Source organism: Hippopotamus amphibius, chromosome 4, assembly GCF_030028045.1.
Source record: "Hippopotamus amphibius kiboko isolate mHipAmp2 chromosome 4, mHipAmp2.hap2, whole genome shotgun sequence".
Classification (NCBI taxonomy): domain Eukaryota; kingdom Metazoa; phylum Chordata; class Mammalia; order Artiodactyla; family Hippopotamidae; genus Hippopotamus; species Hippopotamus amphibius.
In genome coordinates, this window is record NC_080189.1 from 57,173,509 (window position 1) to 57,191,697 (window position 18,189).

The 18,189-nt window shown below is 40.9% G+C and overlaps 1 protein-coding gene across 6 annotated transcripts in view; it reads right to left on the reverse strand.

Annotated features, from left to right (window-relative positions):
• CDK6 (cyclin dependent kinase 6) overlaps window positions 1-18,189 on the reverse strand; it is a 225,914-nt gene that overhangs the window by 43,555 nt on the left and 164,170 nt on the right. Inside the window, exon 6 of one of the 6 annotated variants that reach the window (XM_057730929.1) lies at window positions 227-1,650. The exons of 4 other annotated variants lie outside the window; for them this stretch is intronic. In XM_057730929.1, the coding sequence (XP_057586912.1) occupies window positions 1,590-1,650 (61 nt within the window). In that variant the 3' untranslated portion in view covers window positions 227-1,589. Of the gene's footprint in view, window positions 1-226; window positions 1,651-2,317; window positions 2,444-18,189 lie in introns of those variants that run through there. One more of the 6 variants, XM_057730930.1, reaches the window with a different exon arrangement.

An 18,189-nucleotide genomic window follows, 5' to 3' on the forward strand; every position in this document is an offset into this window, starting at 1 on the left:
AGTTACAAAATTAAGGAGTCATGCATATGAAATGTACAGTGTGGGAAACTCAGTCAATAATTACATAATATCTTTGTATGGTGACAAATGGCAACCAGACTTATGGTGATCATTTTGAAATGTAGAGGAATACAAATCACTATGCTGTGTACCACAAACTAACACAGTGTTGTGGGTCAATTGTATTCAAAAACAAACAGACATAGAAAAAGAGGTCAGATTTGTGGTTATCAGAGGTGGGAGTGGGGATAGGACGCAAGGGAGCGGGAAGTGGATAGAAGGTGGTCAAAAGGTATAAACTTCCAGTTTATAAGATACATAAGTACTAGGGATGTGCTGTATAACATGATAAATATAATTAACACTGCTGTATGTTATATGTGAAAGTTGTTAAGAGAGTAAATGCTAAAAGTTCTCTTCACAAGGAAAATATTTTTTTTTCCTATTTTTTAATATTGTATCTATATGAGATGATGGATGTTCACTAAACTTACTGTGGTCATCATTTCATGATGCATGTAAGTCAGATCTATGCTGTATACCTTAAACTGACACAGTGCTGTATGCCACTTATATCTCAATAAAACTGGAATTAAAAAAAGGAAAAAAGTCCATAAATTAAATACATTTTCCCTACCAGTGCTTAAAATTGTCTTTTGACTCCCACAGTTAACCAGCCATTGGACACCAATAACACACAGAAAATTACTAACTTTTGCTTTTTAAGCAGAACCATCTTTCACTAAATCTAAGATGGTACCAACTGATTCCAACCTACAGGCTGATTCTAGAAAGAATAAAAAATGGAAAAAAATGTGCAATATGTGAAATGTGGTAGAACAGCTGGCAAAATTGCTATTTGCTTGTTAGGAGACAGTGAAATGCTTCAGGAGTACTGTGTTCAGATGCTCTTTGATGTTACTCTGGTACTTACAGATATTACTTCTGTTCCTTTATAGAACCATTTAACTTTTCAGCTCACTGAATACATATTTACCTACAGTTTTTTCCTTTTTAAAGTACTAAAAAAAAAAAAAAAAACCCATCTCGGAGCTTTGGTGGACACAAATGGTGAGCTGCCAGTCTAAAATTCTCGAAATAAAAACAGCAAATAGAAGACACTGACTGCTAAGCACTTCTCAGTTACAAAATGCGTTTCTTGAAAACTAAAGAATGCTGCACCATTATTAAGCGTTTGCTCTGGAAAATTCAGTCAGAGGATTATGGGTTAAGCTCTCTTGACATAATTTGGTGACCAGATCCCTCGCTTCCTTTGTGTATCAGTGGTCTGAGGAGCATGTTAGGAAGCTGATAAAAATAGCTTCAGTTAAACTCCAGTCTTTCTCTTCCCTCACGAAAAGCTTTCTTGCTCAGCAGTGTTACTGGGTACTTATAGCCTTCCTGTTCTCACTGGAAAATTGGAGTCAGTGCCTGAGGCACCAGCACCCTAGCCTCATGCCTAGTGATCACATCAGACTGCAGGCTTAAACCGCTGTGTACAATTTCCTTTGTCTCCCCCTCTTTTCCGTAATTTTGTTGTTGTTGTTTCGCTGTTATGGGTAGTGACAGTTTCTGGTTTCTTTCGTTTATCAACGGTTTCCTTTACCACAGCCTCTATTCCTCCCGCTGGAAGCCTGGCACGACTGGAAGCTGGAAGAAAAACCACAACTGAATAGCCTGGCACTTACTTTAACAGTCATTTCCAACCACAGATTAATACCATTACTGGATTTGACTAACGGCTCTCAATCAGCCCAACTGTCATCACTTGAGAACACGTGAGCCAGTGGAAGCCAAAAAAGGAAAATATAAGCAAATCTATATCATGGTTATAGCTTTCTATTTCTCATCTTTTGAATCCAAAGGTCCTTCTCTGAATATCCTCCTCGTGGTCCTCCTTAATAATCAGTATCATGTATGGATCAGGAGAAAACGCAAATCCCTGCTCCAACTAAGTGGAGGCTTACGTCAGCCGGTGAGGGTTGCCATGGGTACCAGCGAGCATAAAAGGGCAACCTGCTCAGTTGCCGTGGAGTGCGTGCGCATCTGCACCTTGGCCTGTCACCTCTGGAAACTGCACTGGATGCTGGTGTTCAAGTGTGTTAAGGACCCAGCATCAAAATCCAAATTAAGAGACCCTTTTGGAGGTCCTGCGTTGGTAACAGTGGTGCTTGGTGCTGGCCTATCACAATCAGGAACCAGGTTTTTCTCTTCATCGTTTACCTTGACATAGCAGACTCCAGGTCTAGTGCCGGCGGTAGGGTTTTCTGAGAAAGACTAGAAGACGATGGTCTGGTATATGATGTGGTCTATGAGTGGCTCAACTAAAATCAGGTTTATCCCAACTTGGAGCTTTCCACATTAACAAAAACTCCATCTCATAAGATGAAGGTTTTGGAAAACTGTTCATGATCCTCAGCTTTTGGTCCTGACAGAATGTAACCTACACATAGAGAGAAGAGGATTTGAATGACTGTTATTTTCTGACCATGACCTTTGGGTCCTACTCTGGGTGTTTCATACACATCAATCCCAGTCTTCCTCCTTAAAATGTATTGAAAGGCATATGTTTAATATACCACTGGTGGGAAAATAAAGCAGAAAAAAAAATCTTTCTGGAGGGCTATTTGGCTCCATGTATTAAAGGCCTTAGGGTTCTGAATATTTTTTACCTCATTATTCCCCTTCCAGGAGTTAGTGCTAAGGAAAAAGTCTCAGGTGTGTGGGAGACTTTAGTTACAGGAACGTACATCACAGCCTTGCTTTAAAAAGGCCTGTGAATTTCATTCACTCAATAAATATTTACTATATATATTTAAATACAAATAAATAAGGTCATGATATATGTTTATATGAGAAAAACAGGTTACAGAAAAGCATGAGCTCAATTTATAAGAAAATCAAAACATTATAACATATAGAAAAAAATCAAGACAGTTGTTAAGTCATTAATAATGGCCATTGCTTGGTTATACTGGTTTATGGTTTATTTTTCTTCCTTCTTCTTTCTCCTCATCTTAAAAAAATCAGTATCTTATAGAGAGCGATTTTGAGATCATATAAATTTCTTGATCTGTATCAACTATGTTCACTCAGTTTTAGCATCCAGTGATGCTTTTCTAACTTTATCATTCTACCTATATTTATTAGCTGGCATTTATTGTAAGAAAGAGCTTTCTCTTCTCCCCTATTTATTTATCCACTTTCAAGTATGGACTCATGGATTTTTGTTTTATTCAATGGGTTTAATCCATTACTACAATTATATATTTTAATGCTCAAGTTGTTTCAGAATTGTCTAGTGGTCCCTTTAAGCTAGATTCTGTGCCCTTTCAACGTTCCCCATATTATTTTTTTTAGCATTTTCTTACTTTCTGATACAATAAGATACTCTAGGCTTATCTCATGCTTTTTAGTCATAGTTAAAAATTTTTTTTTACAATAACTATGTATTACTTTTGTTAAATGAAAGGACCCAATACATAATGTAAGATTTATTTTAGAAGCCCAGATTGCTGACCCTACATGGTTCAGAAATGTTAAAACCAATGGGGCTCCTCTTTGAGTTGCAGTTGAAATGGGAGAGGGGAGCACTTGCCTTACAAGTCAGTATGAAAGGCAATTATGTCCAGTACGATCATTAAATGCCTAAGTCATTGCTCTTTTCTTGACTGAGACCAGTGAGCCAGCCACACAACCCCAGATGTGAGAGGGAACAGTTAAAGCACATTCTGTTCAATTAATGTCTCATAGCTAAATGTCTCCTTGTTTCCCCCCTCAGATTACTGCATAGAAAAATGGTGAGACAGAATCATTTTCATCTGTGATTGAGTTTCTTCCTGCTGACTGTCTGGAGTTTCCCTATGAGCTGGTGTGAGGCACTTCTTCCTGTGGCTCAGAACAAGACTCTCTGACGGCCAATACACGTTGGGGACGGCACTCTGGATTCTGTGAGGCACGTAGGAAAACAAAACAGGGGCCCCCAGCTCCTCTCTGTCATGGAGTTAGCAAACCCCCTCACCCTGGAGTGCCGTGCCTGGTTTCTCTAACCTTACTGCATGGGCTTGCTGAAACTCACTGCACGCTCAGCCTCTCACCAGACTCCAGGATCAGTTCTAGCCTCGTGGTGACTGTGGTGGGGTGGAGGGGAAGAGACACAAGGAGCCCTGCGACGATTAGTCATTAGTTCAATATTGAGTCATTTGGCCACACCGCCCAGGCGGCTGTGACCTAAGTTCAGGCTTTGTGCCTTTAGGCATGAGGCTCTAGGACCAGTATTCCAGGTCCTAGGCTTTCTGACTCTCAATTCTTCTAACATCCAAGGTTACCTCTGACAAGAAGCCACCCCTTATCCTGCTCTAGAAAAATGATACACCAAGGTACTTTAACAATATGAACCAAATAATAGGGGCTAAGTTTTACTGAGCATATGTGATGTGAAACACAAAGCTTACTGCTTCACGTGCGCTGCTTTACTTAACCTCAGGTCAACACTAGCTGAGAGGTCTATATTAATATTCTCATTTTACAGTTAGGGAAACTGAGGTGGAGAGATGGTTAATAATGAGTCACCATTACCCAGCTAAGAAGTGGCTGAGACACAACTAGATCCTCCAAAGCCGGTTCCTGCAACCCCTTCACTACATTGCATCCTTCAGTTATGGAACTATTAGTGGACCTGAGAACTCTGACTGAACAAAAATTCCCGTTTTTGTTTTTTTTTTAAAGGAAAATTAATGAATGGAAACCATCCTGACCTTGACCTTGAGACCAAGGTCAAGTTCAATCTGAGAAAAGAAAGAGGTGAGCCCAAGGAACTGTGAGTCCGCTTAAGACCATGGAACAACCTTGCCACACAGGACTTCAATAGCTCATTCATTCCTTCAGCACTTTTGGGGGTCTGGGATGCTCTTCACTGTGCCGACTGCAGGGAATGCAGGCATGACGGAATGATGTGGTCCCTGACCTTGTAGGGCTTACGGTTCAGGTAGGAATTGCGATACAATCATTAAATAAGTGGTGAGTACTATGAAGAATATAAGATGCTCTGGTGAAGAATAACAAAGTGGTAGGAAAGGCCTCTCTAAGGACGTGACATTTAACCTAGAGGGTGACACAGAAGAAGCAGAGATGATGAGGTCTATTCACTTCCCTTTCATCTTTAGTAGCAACTGGAATTTTTGAGTACTTTTCAAGGGTGTTTACAACTTGGGTTCCTTGAAGCAGGTCAACCACTACTTTACAATCCATATGCTTTTTCACGACTATTTTTCCACCCAGTTCAAAAATCACAAATAGGAGATAAACAGTATTTTACTATTCAGTCCAGAACTATCCTTATTTATTTTTTTTCCTTAAATACAGAAATACTTCAGAATAAGGGACAAGAGGAAAACTCTTTGCATTTTGGGGAGTTCATCCAAGTGTACTATTTGTTTCTTCCCTGCGGAATTGTCATATCAGCTTTAGGAAAGATGATGAAAGCACAGAATTGGGCCCAGAGGATCCTAAGGAAACAAGGCCAAACTTGCTCTTCACGTGGGCCCTTAGAGGGAGAGAGGAAGGCAAGAGCAGTGAACGGGGTCCAAATTTTTTTTTATCAGTGCTGTGTAGCGGTCAGATGAGGCACTCAAGACCAAAAGGCTTTTTGGACCAGCACTGGGAAGTTCTGAGCCGCCTCCTTCACATTTCTGGAAATGGTAATTTTATTATCTTACAAGTAGAGATTTGGTAGAGTCTGCTGAAGGCAAGAGCACAGAAGACCCAGGCTCCTTTTCTACTAGGATCCAATTGTATTTTCTCTAGGAGAAGAGATGCTCCCTAAGGATATGTGGGCTTGGAACCGGAGGACATTTATAGAAGGCAACGTTTTTGATGTTTAGAGAATTGAAATCATGATTTTTTGTGTGTGTGTACAAAGACTGTAATAAAATGACTGTCTACTCTCTTCATGGAGCAATCTGAAGTTCTGAGACCCTCTGCTTCCTGGCTTCCAGAAGTCTATTTTTTCCTCCACCATAATATTTCCTCCAACTACTGAATAATTAACCCTAATGACTCATCTAGTCTCATAGGAAAAAGGCTTGTGAAATCTGCTGCTAATGCAAAGAATAAGTGCAGAAGGCCGTATGAAGTAATGTGTACGGTCTGAGAAGGCCCAGATTCCTTTCCCAAGGCCTGGTCCACCCAGAGACTGCAAGACCAGGGCTCTCATTATTGGGGCAGCCATTTTCTGTTCCACAAACATCCAGGACCTCCGAGGTCTTTTCTATCACACAGAAGTGACGTGGGGCAGCTGCTCTGTTGCTCTCCTTTGTTTGCCAGGGGAACTCCACACCAACTGATGGAAACTGTCCCCCCCCCACCCCCACCCCGAGGCCGCCGACGTGGGCCTCCAGACTGCGAGGCCGCAGGGTCCGAGAGGCGGCCTGGCGCTGCACCGTCGCAGTGCCGCATGCCCAGAGGGGCCAGCAGCCGGGCAGAGCCCTCTCTGCGACAGCGCGGCCACCCGTCTGCGAGGGAAGACAGATCCCACTTCATGAGGTGGGGCATGGAAAGCAGACCGTCCACCCCTATGTCCAAAAGCACTTGAGCGGCGGAAAGAAAAGAGGAGAAAAGGGCAGACCCCAAGTGTGGATGTAAAAATGGATCTCTTCGGGGATGGACCTTCTGGTTAATCTGGTTTGGATTCGAGGTTGTTTTTACCCAGCTCCCAACAATCTTAAGCTGTATTTCCCAGGCTTTTAAGATAATTCTCTTACTGAAGTAATGCGATGCCAAAGAAATGGTATCATGGGGCTTTGCCTTTTCCTGCTTTTTAAAGGCCATCAAAACCATCATTCCCTAACATACTCACACAGGAAAAAAGATGAGGCTTATCTTGTTGTTAAGCTATTGTGTTACCAGTATTTCAGTGGCACAAGAAAGATAAGCAAAGGCTTGCAAAATAAGGTCTGACCCAAGCCTCACCTGATATGCAGTTTCTACCTTGCTGAATGCACACGATAATAAGATTTCAAACTCATTAGAAACTGTGGTTGTTCATGGTTTTAGAAGTGAGCTTGTACAACACAGGCAGAGCTCCTGATTACTCTGCAGTGAAGCCACCGTCACAAACAGGATTTCCGAAGGAGGTCTTAGGGCAAGGAAGCTCCATTCTCACTTTGGCTCTGCCATCTGGGCAGCCCTGCTGCTCCTCCCCTACTGTAAACAGGCAGTTAGAAGGGACTGGGAACACCCCTGCCCATTGTTCCCCGGTCCTCTCACTTCCCTTTCATCTCTGGTAATAGCTGGAATTTATGGGTACACTGGATGACCTTCCAAGCTTTTCCTTCAGTTTATTTACTTCGTGGATTCTCCTTAGAAGGGCTCCGTCTTTTGGCCCCCCTCATCCCAGCTGTATTTGCCCAAACGTGTGGCTCCCTTGCTACGCACTGTTCAACTGAATGCAAGAGGAGACACAAAGGCTGTGTGCAGTTCTTATAGCCCAGCAGTGATTGTGCACAAAAGACACCATTTCCCATTTGACACCTACCACTCCAGCCGGGTCTCGCTTTTCCAAGAATACACTGCTATTTCTGTGGCTTGCCTAATGAAGTTCTTGTTAAAGATCCAATCTAAGAGCTCCAAAATCCAGCTCAGAGCTAATTTCATGAAGTCTCTAGTATTCTAGTCCAGTTCAGAGTAGTAGCGAACTCTTCTCAGCTCCTGCGGTACTTAAACCTTGTACCATGTAGCTTAGCGCTTACATATGCTGAGATGCTAACATGCTAACACGTCAAGTCCATTCTTCTTACTTGCTCACATAGACTCTAACCTCTCTGAGGTCCTGGCCACAGACCTTGGTATGTATAAGTGAGAAGTGATCTTTCACTTCTTTGCTATCTCCCACAGTGCCCAGAATACTCTTAACCATCTAGCTTTTCAAAGGATATTTGAAAAACCATAGGAGTCCCTGGTTTCAGTTAGTTTTGTTTCCTTGTGATGCAAGTGGGTTCAGTGGAAACATAAGAATTACCCAAAGGAGCAATGCTAGGACCAGTATCAATTTAATACGTTTACATCATTCCAGTTAGTAACATGACGTAACATCTCTAAATTAAAATTAAAAAGTGCTTTCTGAGACTATAAAATAAAAAACAAACTTCACTGAAGGAAAAATCTGAGATTGTGTGACTAGGGAGAAACACGGCAAAACTGTTTTGAGGAAGGCATGGACCAAATAATGCGTTCGGCCCATTTCATGCTAAGCTACTCCGAATGATAGCCTCTGAGCTAGATAGACTGTAATGTGTTCATTCATTCACTATTTATTTACTTGGTGCCCACTTTATGCCATGCTCTGTTAGATATTAGGTATACAGTGGTGAGCAAAATAGAGATGGTCCAGAGTTTCATGAGTGATAGGACAAACAGGTTTTAAACCAGAGACTATAATAAATATGTAATTAGCTACTGCTATTGCAGTGAGTAATAAAGTTCCTGTGTCTCTAACCCAAGAGTCTGTGTCTTCTGCCAGCATCCATGAAACTGTGGCTAATTTGTTAGCTTGCATTCGTGTAAAATCCCAGATCCTTCACAGATCCTGGCGTTAGTCAACCAGCAGACTGACGAATGAGGACTTTCTAGTTTAGAAAGGAAAATACCAAGAAGGGGATAAAGCTGAAGTCTACAAAATCAGCAACAGGAAACTTGGTTTTGTTCACTTATCTTGAATATCAAAATCAAGGAAGCAATCCCTAACACTTGGGAGAGGTAAGTTTAGAACAAAAGAAAGGAATTTCTTCACAGGGGGGTACTAACCTTACAGAAGTTACCATCTCAATAAGCGGTGCTGGCTGAAAATACAAACTGTTTTAAAAAAAGGCCTAACTAGGGCATCCCTGGTGGCACAATGGTTAAGAATCTGCCTGCCAATGCGGGGGACACGGGTTCGATCCTGGGCCAGGAAGATCCCACATGCCATGGAGCAACTAAGCTTGTGCGCCACAACTACTGAGCCCATGTGCTGCAACTACTGAAGCCTGCATGCCTAGAGCCTGTGCTCCACAAGAGAAGCCACCTCAATGAGAAGCCCATGCACTGCAATGAAGAGTAGCCCCATTCTCCACATCTAGAGAAAGCCCACACATGGCAATGAAGACTCAATGCAGCCAAAAATAAAAAATAAATAAAATTAATAAATTAAAAAAGAAAAGGCCTTACTACATTTATGGATGACAGACCTGGACTGCCCAGTTTAATACACATTTGATGACTCACTCTTTGCCAAGTGGAGGGTCATGTCCTTCTACAACGAGATCTTCATTATTCTGTCTCAGAGAAGGACTATCGGGAAAGGTCATTAATCTGACCTAGCAAGGGCCGTTTTTAATCTATGAAACAAGAATTAGACTTTCCCTTTCTTTAGTCTACTTTGGATATACATACAGTTACATATATTTGGGATCTGGAAATGTAAAATCTCCTTTGGGACAAGCTACAATTCATAAAAATCTTAATTTTTAAATATTACATAATCTTGGTAAAATATGCTCATATTTTAGGGCAGTTGTTTCCTAAACTGGATGTGCGGAACACTTCTAGGAAATTCTAAGACTCTAGCTTGAAAAATATATTCCATGGTCAAATATGTTTGGGGAGCAATGTACTATATAACCTTGGACATTCAAAAATCACATTAAAAACAAGGGTTCTTGATAAGTCCTGAGTAAGGAAATTAAGCCTAGCATTTCCAACATTATTTTAATATTATTCTACCATACCAGAGCATGCCTATGATCTCATCTTATGAAACATCATTCCATAAAATAGCAGACAGAGAATGTTCTTTTAAGGTGTTAAAAAGATTTGGTAAGGAATATACAGCTGTATTATCTAGAAAGCCCCAGTAACCTGAAGTGGAAAATAACAGTAAGCAGGGACAGAAAGGGATGCCAGGTAACTGGATTTCCTGGTTGGGCCAGCTGATACAGGATGGGTAGGTCATCTTCAGCTGGGGATCCTTGGGCTCAATTGTTTCTTGGATCCAAGGAGTCAAAAGGACCGAATTTCAGGAATGTTTCCATGTTGCAGGAAAGCATAACAATCATAATTATAGCTAACATTTACTGCTGCCAATCAATGTGCTAGCTGCTATTTTGAGCACTTTACATTAAATTCTTCACAATATACTATGAGAGATATCCTCTTATTACTCATTTTTACATAAAAGGAAACTGAGGCACAGGGAAGTTAAGTAACTGGCCCAAGGCTACACAGCTAGTCAGTGAAAGAACTGGCATTTAAACCCAGGAAGTCTGGCTCCAGAGTGTCAATCCTTATGCCCTGCTACCTTTGGAATTACAGCCTTATTAGCAAACTTCCATATCACCAGTGCAATCCGCCTCACACAGCAACTCACTGGACCTTCAAGTCACACTGAAGCCTTATGTAAGTAGCCTTCATAAAATAACACCCAGAACTGTGCTCACACACCTTGAAGTTGTCAAAGGTTTACAGTTGTACCAGAGGAAATAAAATACAAATGAGACAGCATGGACCTATTGTCAAAACAATCTCCCCTCTGCATAATTTCTTCTTCTCACCAATTTCTTACTATACACAATCGTAACCTTAGGAAAACAAACAAGAACCTGAAAATATACTCACTCTCTTTGAATCACAGCACTGTACAAGGCCACTCTGTTAAAGCAGTTCGTCTCTAAAACACCTTTCTTACAAAAAATGATATATGTGTTTTCCCCCCAAACACCCAGTCCTTTGTATACTTGTTGTCGTGTGCCGAGCACAGACTCCCTCTGGGCCCTCTTGGCCTTCAGAACTGGTGCTGCTCACTGTGTAGACATTCCCAGCCAGAAAGCACTTCCCCAGCCATTCTGAATTGTGTGTTCTGCAGCATTTATGGTTTCTTCCATCATGTCCTGTCGTGTTTTTGTTTCTGTTGTGTTGCTATTATTTTATATGTTGGTATGTTAGTCTTCTACTGCTGCTGTAACAAATCACCACAAAGTTAGTGGCTTAAAACAACACCCATGATTCATCTCACAGTTCTGTAGATCAAACGTCCAGGTACAGCTCGGCTCAACTGGTTCTCTGTTTAGAGTCTTACAAAGCTGGAGTCAAGGTGTTGGCAGGGCTGTGTTCCATTCTGGAGATTCAGGTCTGCTTCTCAGCTCATTTGGGTTGTTGGCTGAGTCCAGTTCCATGTGGTTGTTTTATGGAGGTTCCTGTTTGCTCACTGGCTGTCATTGGGCCACCCTTAGCTCCCAGAAGCCTCTCTCCAGTTCTAATGGGCCCCTATATCTCAGAGGCTGCAATAGTGGGTCAAATCCTTCTCACACTTGGAATCTCTCTGTCTCCTTGTGTCCCATCTCTCTTGCCTCCAGCCTGAGAAAGTGTTCTTTTAAAGAGCTTATGAACAGAAATAGCTCTATTAGGGTTAGGGTTAGGGTTAGGGTTAGGGTTAGGGTTAGGCATGTGGGCTCAGTTGTGGCTCACAGGCTCCAGAGCGCAGGCTCAGCTGCTCTGTGGCATGTGGGATCCTCCCAGACCAGGGCTCGAACCCATGTCCTCTGCAGGCGGACCCCCAACCACTGCTACAGACTTAGAAAACAAACTTCTGGTTACCAAAGAGGAAAGATGGGGGGAAGGATAAATTAGGACATAGGGTTTAACCTATACACACTACTATATATAAAATAGATAATCAACAAGGACCTACTGTATAGTACAGGGAACTCTACTCAATACTCTGTTATAACCTATATGGGAAAAGAATCTGGAAAAGAATAGACATATGTATATGTATAACTAAGTCACTTTGCTGTACACCTGAAGCTAACACAACACTGTAATCAACTATAATCCAATATAAAATTAAAATTAAAAAAAAATTTTAAAAAGAGCTCATGTGATTAGACTGGGCCCACCCAGATAATCCAGAATAATCTATTTTAAGGTTCATAACCTTAATTATAGCTGCAAAATCCCTTCTGCCATTATAACAAAACAAATTAGGAGCATTTAGACATATTTAGGGGCCATTCTGGGTACCACTTCTGGTGAACATTTCTCTGCCAAGATGGCTAACAGGTGAATGATAATGCTAACCGCCTGCCTCAAAAAACCAAAACATGGGGACTTCCCTGGTGGCACAGTGGCTGGGGGCCTGCCTGCCGATGCAGAGGACATGGGTTCGAGCCCTGGTCCGGGAGGATGTCACGGCCACAGAGCAGCTGGGCCTGTGCACCACAACTGTTGAGCCTGTGCTCTGGAGCCTGTGAGCCACTACGGAGCCGCCGTGCCTAGAAGCCCGTGCTCCGCAACGGGAGAGGCCACCACAGTGAGAGGCCCACACACTGCAGCGAGGAGTGGCCCCAGCTCGATGAAACTAGAGAAAGCCCGTGTGCAGCAACAAAGACCCAACAAAGCCAATAAATAAATTAATTAAATAAATTTTAAAAAAAAGCAAAGGAAGAATTTCACAGTGAGATGTTAAATTCCTAGTTTTAACCCATTTCCAGAAGCCTTTAAGGCCTGGGAAACAGGATAAAAATCAGCAGCCAGTTGGGAACTGGTGGAAGGTCTTTGATACAAAGAGAAAAATGATCTCCCATCGATCAGCAAATGGTAGCTAGAAGAAACGACGGTCAGAGCAGAGGATGACTTCTGGGGATTTAAGAGAATACAGGAATTACTGCAAATGGATATTCCTAGGAAAGCATCTCCATAGCCTGAGAAAATATCAAAAAAAAAAATCTTTTTTAAACATGAAAGGGCTGGAGCAGGATTCTGGACGACCCTGGTATGCCAGCCAGTAACCCTTCAGTTGGATCCTAGGGAAGCCCTGGGGATCTGGGGAGAGAGGCAGGGGCATGTAGGGAACTGGGGGTACTCTGGGACATGGATCTTTTACCAATGGTAAAACTGGAAGTATGTCACTATTTTAACAATGAGTAGTGGATGCTGTAATATAAGCAACAAAGTGACATCCAATGACATGGAAAACATGCGCACTGACACTCACTTCTAGGAACATAACAGCACACACTTTCATGTTTCAACCGTCTCTGTAAATTGCATCAATACACGGTTATTTACTAAGCAATTCCACTGGTTGAACATTTTGATCAATTCCACTTTTTCTGTATTAATATAGATCACCTTTAAATAGAAAACTCCACTGTTATGGGAAAATGTAAGAAATTACATAAAGGAATATATTGCCCACTTGAAAGTTTAACCAAATTTGCCTTTTGCATCATTTCCTCAATTCTCCTAAGTGTCAATTCTACTCTTTGTGCCTCCTAAGGGGACTGTAATCTGGCTACTCCATTTTATGACTTTATAATCGTTTCTCATCCCTTTCATCTCCCTTTCTATTTCATCTTTAGTCTTTTCCTTTGACCTACTCCTCTCTATTTTCTAAAGGTCTTTAGAAACCATTTCTTTCTAGTCATAGGTGGGCTAAAAAGAAACATAATTTTAGTCACATTTAACTAGACTTTTAAATCTGATGGTACCCTCTGCCTGAAGCTTTTTCAGGGGAATTTCTGAAGTCCAATTATAGGGCTAGTCTCATAATAAGGACTATTAATTTATAATGAAATTATTTGCTTTTAAGCTTCATCCAGATGCTGTTGTGAAGATACTAGCCTGACTACATTCCTATGGGGTCATTAGTATGGCCAGTACGAACAGGTGAGGGCTGCTGAAGCCACTGTTCTCAGAACTTCTGTGAAGAGCTGGGTATCTATAGACAGTCCTTCAGGGAATCTCACCAGCCTTTTCACACTGTGCTCACCCATTCTTTTTTTTTTTAATTTTATTTAATTTTATTGAAGTATAGTTAATTTACAATGCTGTGTTAATTTCTGCTGTACAGCAAGGTGACTCATTTATACATATATATTCTCTTTCATATTCTTTTCCATTATGGTTTATCACAGGATATTGAATATAGTTCCCTGTGCTATACAGTAGGACCCTGTTGCTTATCCATCCTATATATAATACGAGGTTGAGTCAAAAATTATCCGCACTCCGGTTATATTAAAACTTCTGTTGGCCACACTGTCTTTCTTGTCAGCGCCTTCCGTTCAAGGCTATTGTCTCCCCAGTCACTGCTGTGCAGGTGTGAACGTGTTACATCAGCTCATTCGTAACTGCAGTGCGAGCAAAAATGGATGCCCTACTTGTGATCTGCATGAAAGAAGAGCAGCGTGCAGTGATTCGTTTTTTGTGGTCTGAGGGTGTACCTGGTGCCTTTATTTACTGAAGACTTTGTGCACAGTATGGAGAAAGTGTTTTGTTGCGAAGAAGTGTGTATGAATGGATAGAAATGCTTATTGAAGAGCTGAAGCCTAAAGTTCGGATTAAATACAGACGACTGCTATGCAAGGGTGTTGTGATGTTGCATGACAATGCACATCTACATACTTCTGCCCACACTGTCGACACTCTGCAAAAACTTCGTTTTGAGGTGTTAAAGCATCCTCCCTATAGTCCTGCTCTTGCTCTATCAGACTTTCACCTGTTTGGTCCCCTGAAAGCAGCCCTACGAGGATGAAGATTCACTTCTGATGAAGAAGTGAAGACAGTGGTGCATTTGTGACCCACAGCTCAGCTCAAAACATTTTTAATGAGGGAATACAAAAGCTTGTTGACAGATGGACAAAGTGTATTGAAAAGCAAGGAGATTATGTTGAAAAATGATGTATTTGTCTTTTCTAAAAGTTAATTAAAATAAATTCTACAGCCAGAGTGCAGATAATTTCTGACTTACCCTCGTAGTTTGCATCTATTAATCTCAAACTCCCAATTCTTCCCTCCCCACTCCCTTGGCAACCAGAAGTCTGTTCTCTATGTCTGTGAGTCTGTTTCTGTTTTGTAGATAGGCTCATTTGTGTCATATTTTAGATTCCACATATAAATGGTATCATATGGTAATTATCTTTCTGACTCCTACTTTGCTTAATATGATATTCTCTAGGTCCATCACATTGCTGCAAATGACATTATTTCATTCTTTTCAATGGCTGAGTAATATTCCATTGTATATATATACCACATCTTCTTTAACCACTCCTCTGTTCATGGACATTTAGGTTTTTTCCATGTCGTGGCTACTGTGAATGGTGCTGGCTATGAACCTAGGGGTGCATGTATCTTTTTGAATTATAGTTTTGTCTGGGTGTATGTCCAGGAATGGGATTGCTGGATCATACGGCAATTCTAGTTTTAGTTCTTTGAGGAACCTCCATACTGTTTTCCATAGTGGTCACCCATTCTTTTTTTTTTTTTGGCTGCTTTGGGTCTTCATTGTTGCGTGCAGGCTTTTTCTGTAGTTGTGGTGAGCAGGGGCTACTTTTTGTTGCAGTACATGGGCTTCTTATTGCACCTGTTTGTCTCGTTGTGGAGCACAGGCTCTAGGCATGTGGGCTTCAGTAGTTGCAGCATGTGGGCTCAGTAGCTGTGGCTCACGGGCTCTAGAGCATAGGCTCAGTAGTTATGTGGCACACGGGCACGTGGGGTCTTCCTGGCTGAGGGACTGAACTCGTGTTCCCTGCATTGGCAGGTGGATTTTTAAATGCTGTGCCATCAGGGAAGTCCCATGGTCACCCATTTTTGACATGCTAATTTTGATATCCCTCTCAATCAACTCAAGTATGCCTAACTGGTATTTAATAAACAAACTAACACACAGTAATTGAATCCTTACATATTGGAACCTTTGTGTTGCCTTCACACATTTAAGGCAGCTCACCTGAGAAGAAAGTTCTTGGGTCACAGACTTTCCACCACAAATCTAGATACATATTTCTGTATTCTCCTCTGGCTTTTAGTTAAATAAAAGAGAAGTCTGAGGCTAGCCTGATTTTCCTTCTTTTTTGCATAGCTTTCAAATAAATTTATTTGGTCTTCACAGGCTTTTTTCTTTCTCCGTGCAATTCTAACACTTTGCAGGATGTGCTTTGTGTCAGTCTCAAGCAGATTCCATGGGTTGCCTCCTTAGTACCCAGTTTCCCCTTTCATCTTATAATAGAACCTGATGTTCTTCAGACCACCATCTATCTGATCAGCAAATTGCACTTCTCTGGTCTCAGTCCTGGTTTACGTGTAGGCACATGTGATAAACAGTCCTGAGGATGAATTTCAGCACACCTGTTTGGAACCCTGGTACAACAGGATGTGGTCTTTGTCCGAGTGTCCTGGTGCAAAACATGTTACTATCATAACCACTTTGCCATGAGGGAAGATAGTCTTCAAAGATGCCACCACATAGAAGAGAGTCTCAGAGAAATGGAGCTGCAGCTTCTGGATTCAGCCAACCCTGAAGTGCACCGAACTCTGGAATCATCGTTTATGTAAGCGAACAAATTCCTTACTAAATTGAGTTTTCTGTGCCCAGAGCCCTGAGCATCCCAAACTACTGGTATCTCTTTTGCAATGAGATTTTCTCCAAAATATTGTGAGACATTTTAATCCACGTACTCAAATCACGCCTTAGTCTATGTTTTTGATTACTGCTTTTCAAGACCATCGATTTCTTATGCCAGATTCCCATTCTCTATTCTTCATATATGTCCTTTTCTCACTATTTAAAACCTTTTGTTCCTTTCATCAGCATTCTGTGAGAACTTCTCCATACTGTGCTCTACATCAAGGATTCCAATTCCTACAGTATTAATTCTATTTTTTACTCCCTCGTCTCAGATTTCAATTGTGCCACTGTACTTGATTTCCTTATAATTTCACATCTTATGCATCTCTCTTTCCATCTCAGTTTGCTGTTTTTACATTGCAGAATATTTGGTTTCTGTTGCCTTTTGTTTCTCTTTTATTTACTGTTTATTGGAGTATAGTTGATTTACCCTGTTGTGTTAGTTTCAGGTATACAGCAAAGTGGTTCAGTAATTTTCATATATATATTCTTTTTCAGATGCTTTTCTGTTACAGGGTACTACAAGATATTAAATATAGTTCCCTGTGCCGTATAGTAGGTCCTTATTGTTTATCTATTTTATATATAGTAGTGTGTATCTGTTAATGCCAAGCTCCTAGTTTATCCACCCCCTTTCTTTCCCCTTTGGTAACCGTAAGTTACCAGATGAGTCTGTGAGTCTGTTTCTCTTTTGTAAATAAGTTTATTTGTATCATTTTTTTTTAGATTCCACATATAAATGATATCATACATTTGTATTTGTCTGATTAACTTCACTCAGTAGGATAATCTCTAGACCCATCCATGATGCTGTAAATGGTATTATTTCATTCCATTTTATGGCTGAGTAATATGCCATTGTGTACACCCCCCCCACACACACATCTTCTTTAACCATTCATCTGTCAATGGACACAGGTTGCTTCCATTGTTTCTCTTTTAGAGAGTATGTCTTCTAGCATTATTTTGAGTTCGTCCACTGATTTTTAGAAATTTGTCTTCTGATTTTGCTAGTAAATCATTTTCAGAGTTTTATATCTTTTTTTTTTTAGGCTTCTAGAGAATATTAGTTGCTTGTTTGGTAGTATTTTTTCAAAAGTCACAAGAATTTTATTAGCTTTTCTTTTTCTTCCAAGAGGGATAATCTACCCAAACAATGTGTAGTCAACAAAATGTAGGCATTACTTTGACTCATTCTGTAAACATTTAATGGTCTCTGAGCAGCTCTTAGATCAATTTTAGTATCTTGCATGTTTCACCTAATACTGCTCTCATGTCTCTGTCTCTACCTACTAAATATCTTGTTCTCCTTACCTCCCCTGATCCCTTTTTGCACATAAGTTTTTCTGGTACTTGTACTCATACCTGAGAGAGGAAAAGATATAACACTGATGGCAGAGGGGAGTCAGTACCACCGTGGAGATCTCAGTAGGATCAGTGGTGGGAATAGCTGACCATTTTTGAAATGTAATCAACCTTGTATTTCTGAAAAAAAGGGAATGAGGGAGAGAAAGAAAGGTCTATCTATTTCCAGGTGCATATAACATATATGAGTCACCAAATGGGTTTTTAAGTCTAGTTCTGGCTAAATGGAAATTCTTCCAATAATTTTGATAATTATTTCATTGCCAGTCTTAATTTTGAGTGTTGGATGTTTTCATCTTTTTAGTAAGTAAGAAACAGAGAGGGGCAGTAGGTATCATTTTAAACTAAAAGCGCCTAATGTTTTTAATGAGTTCTGATTG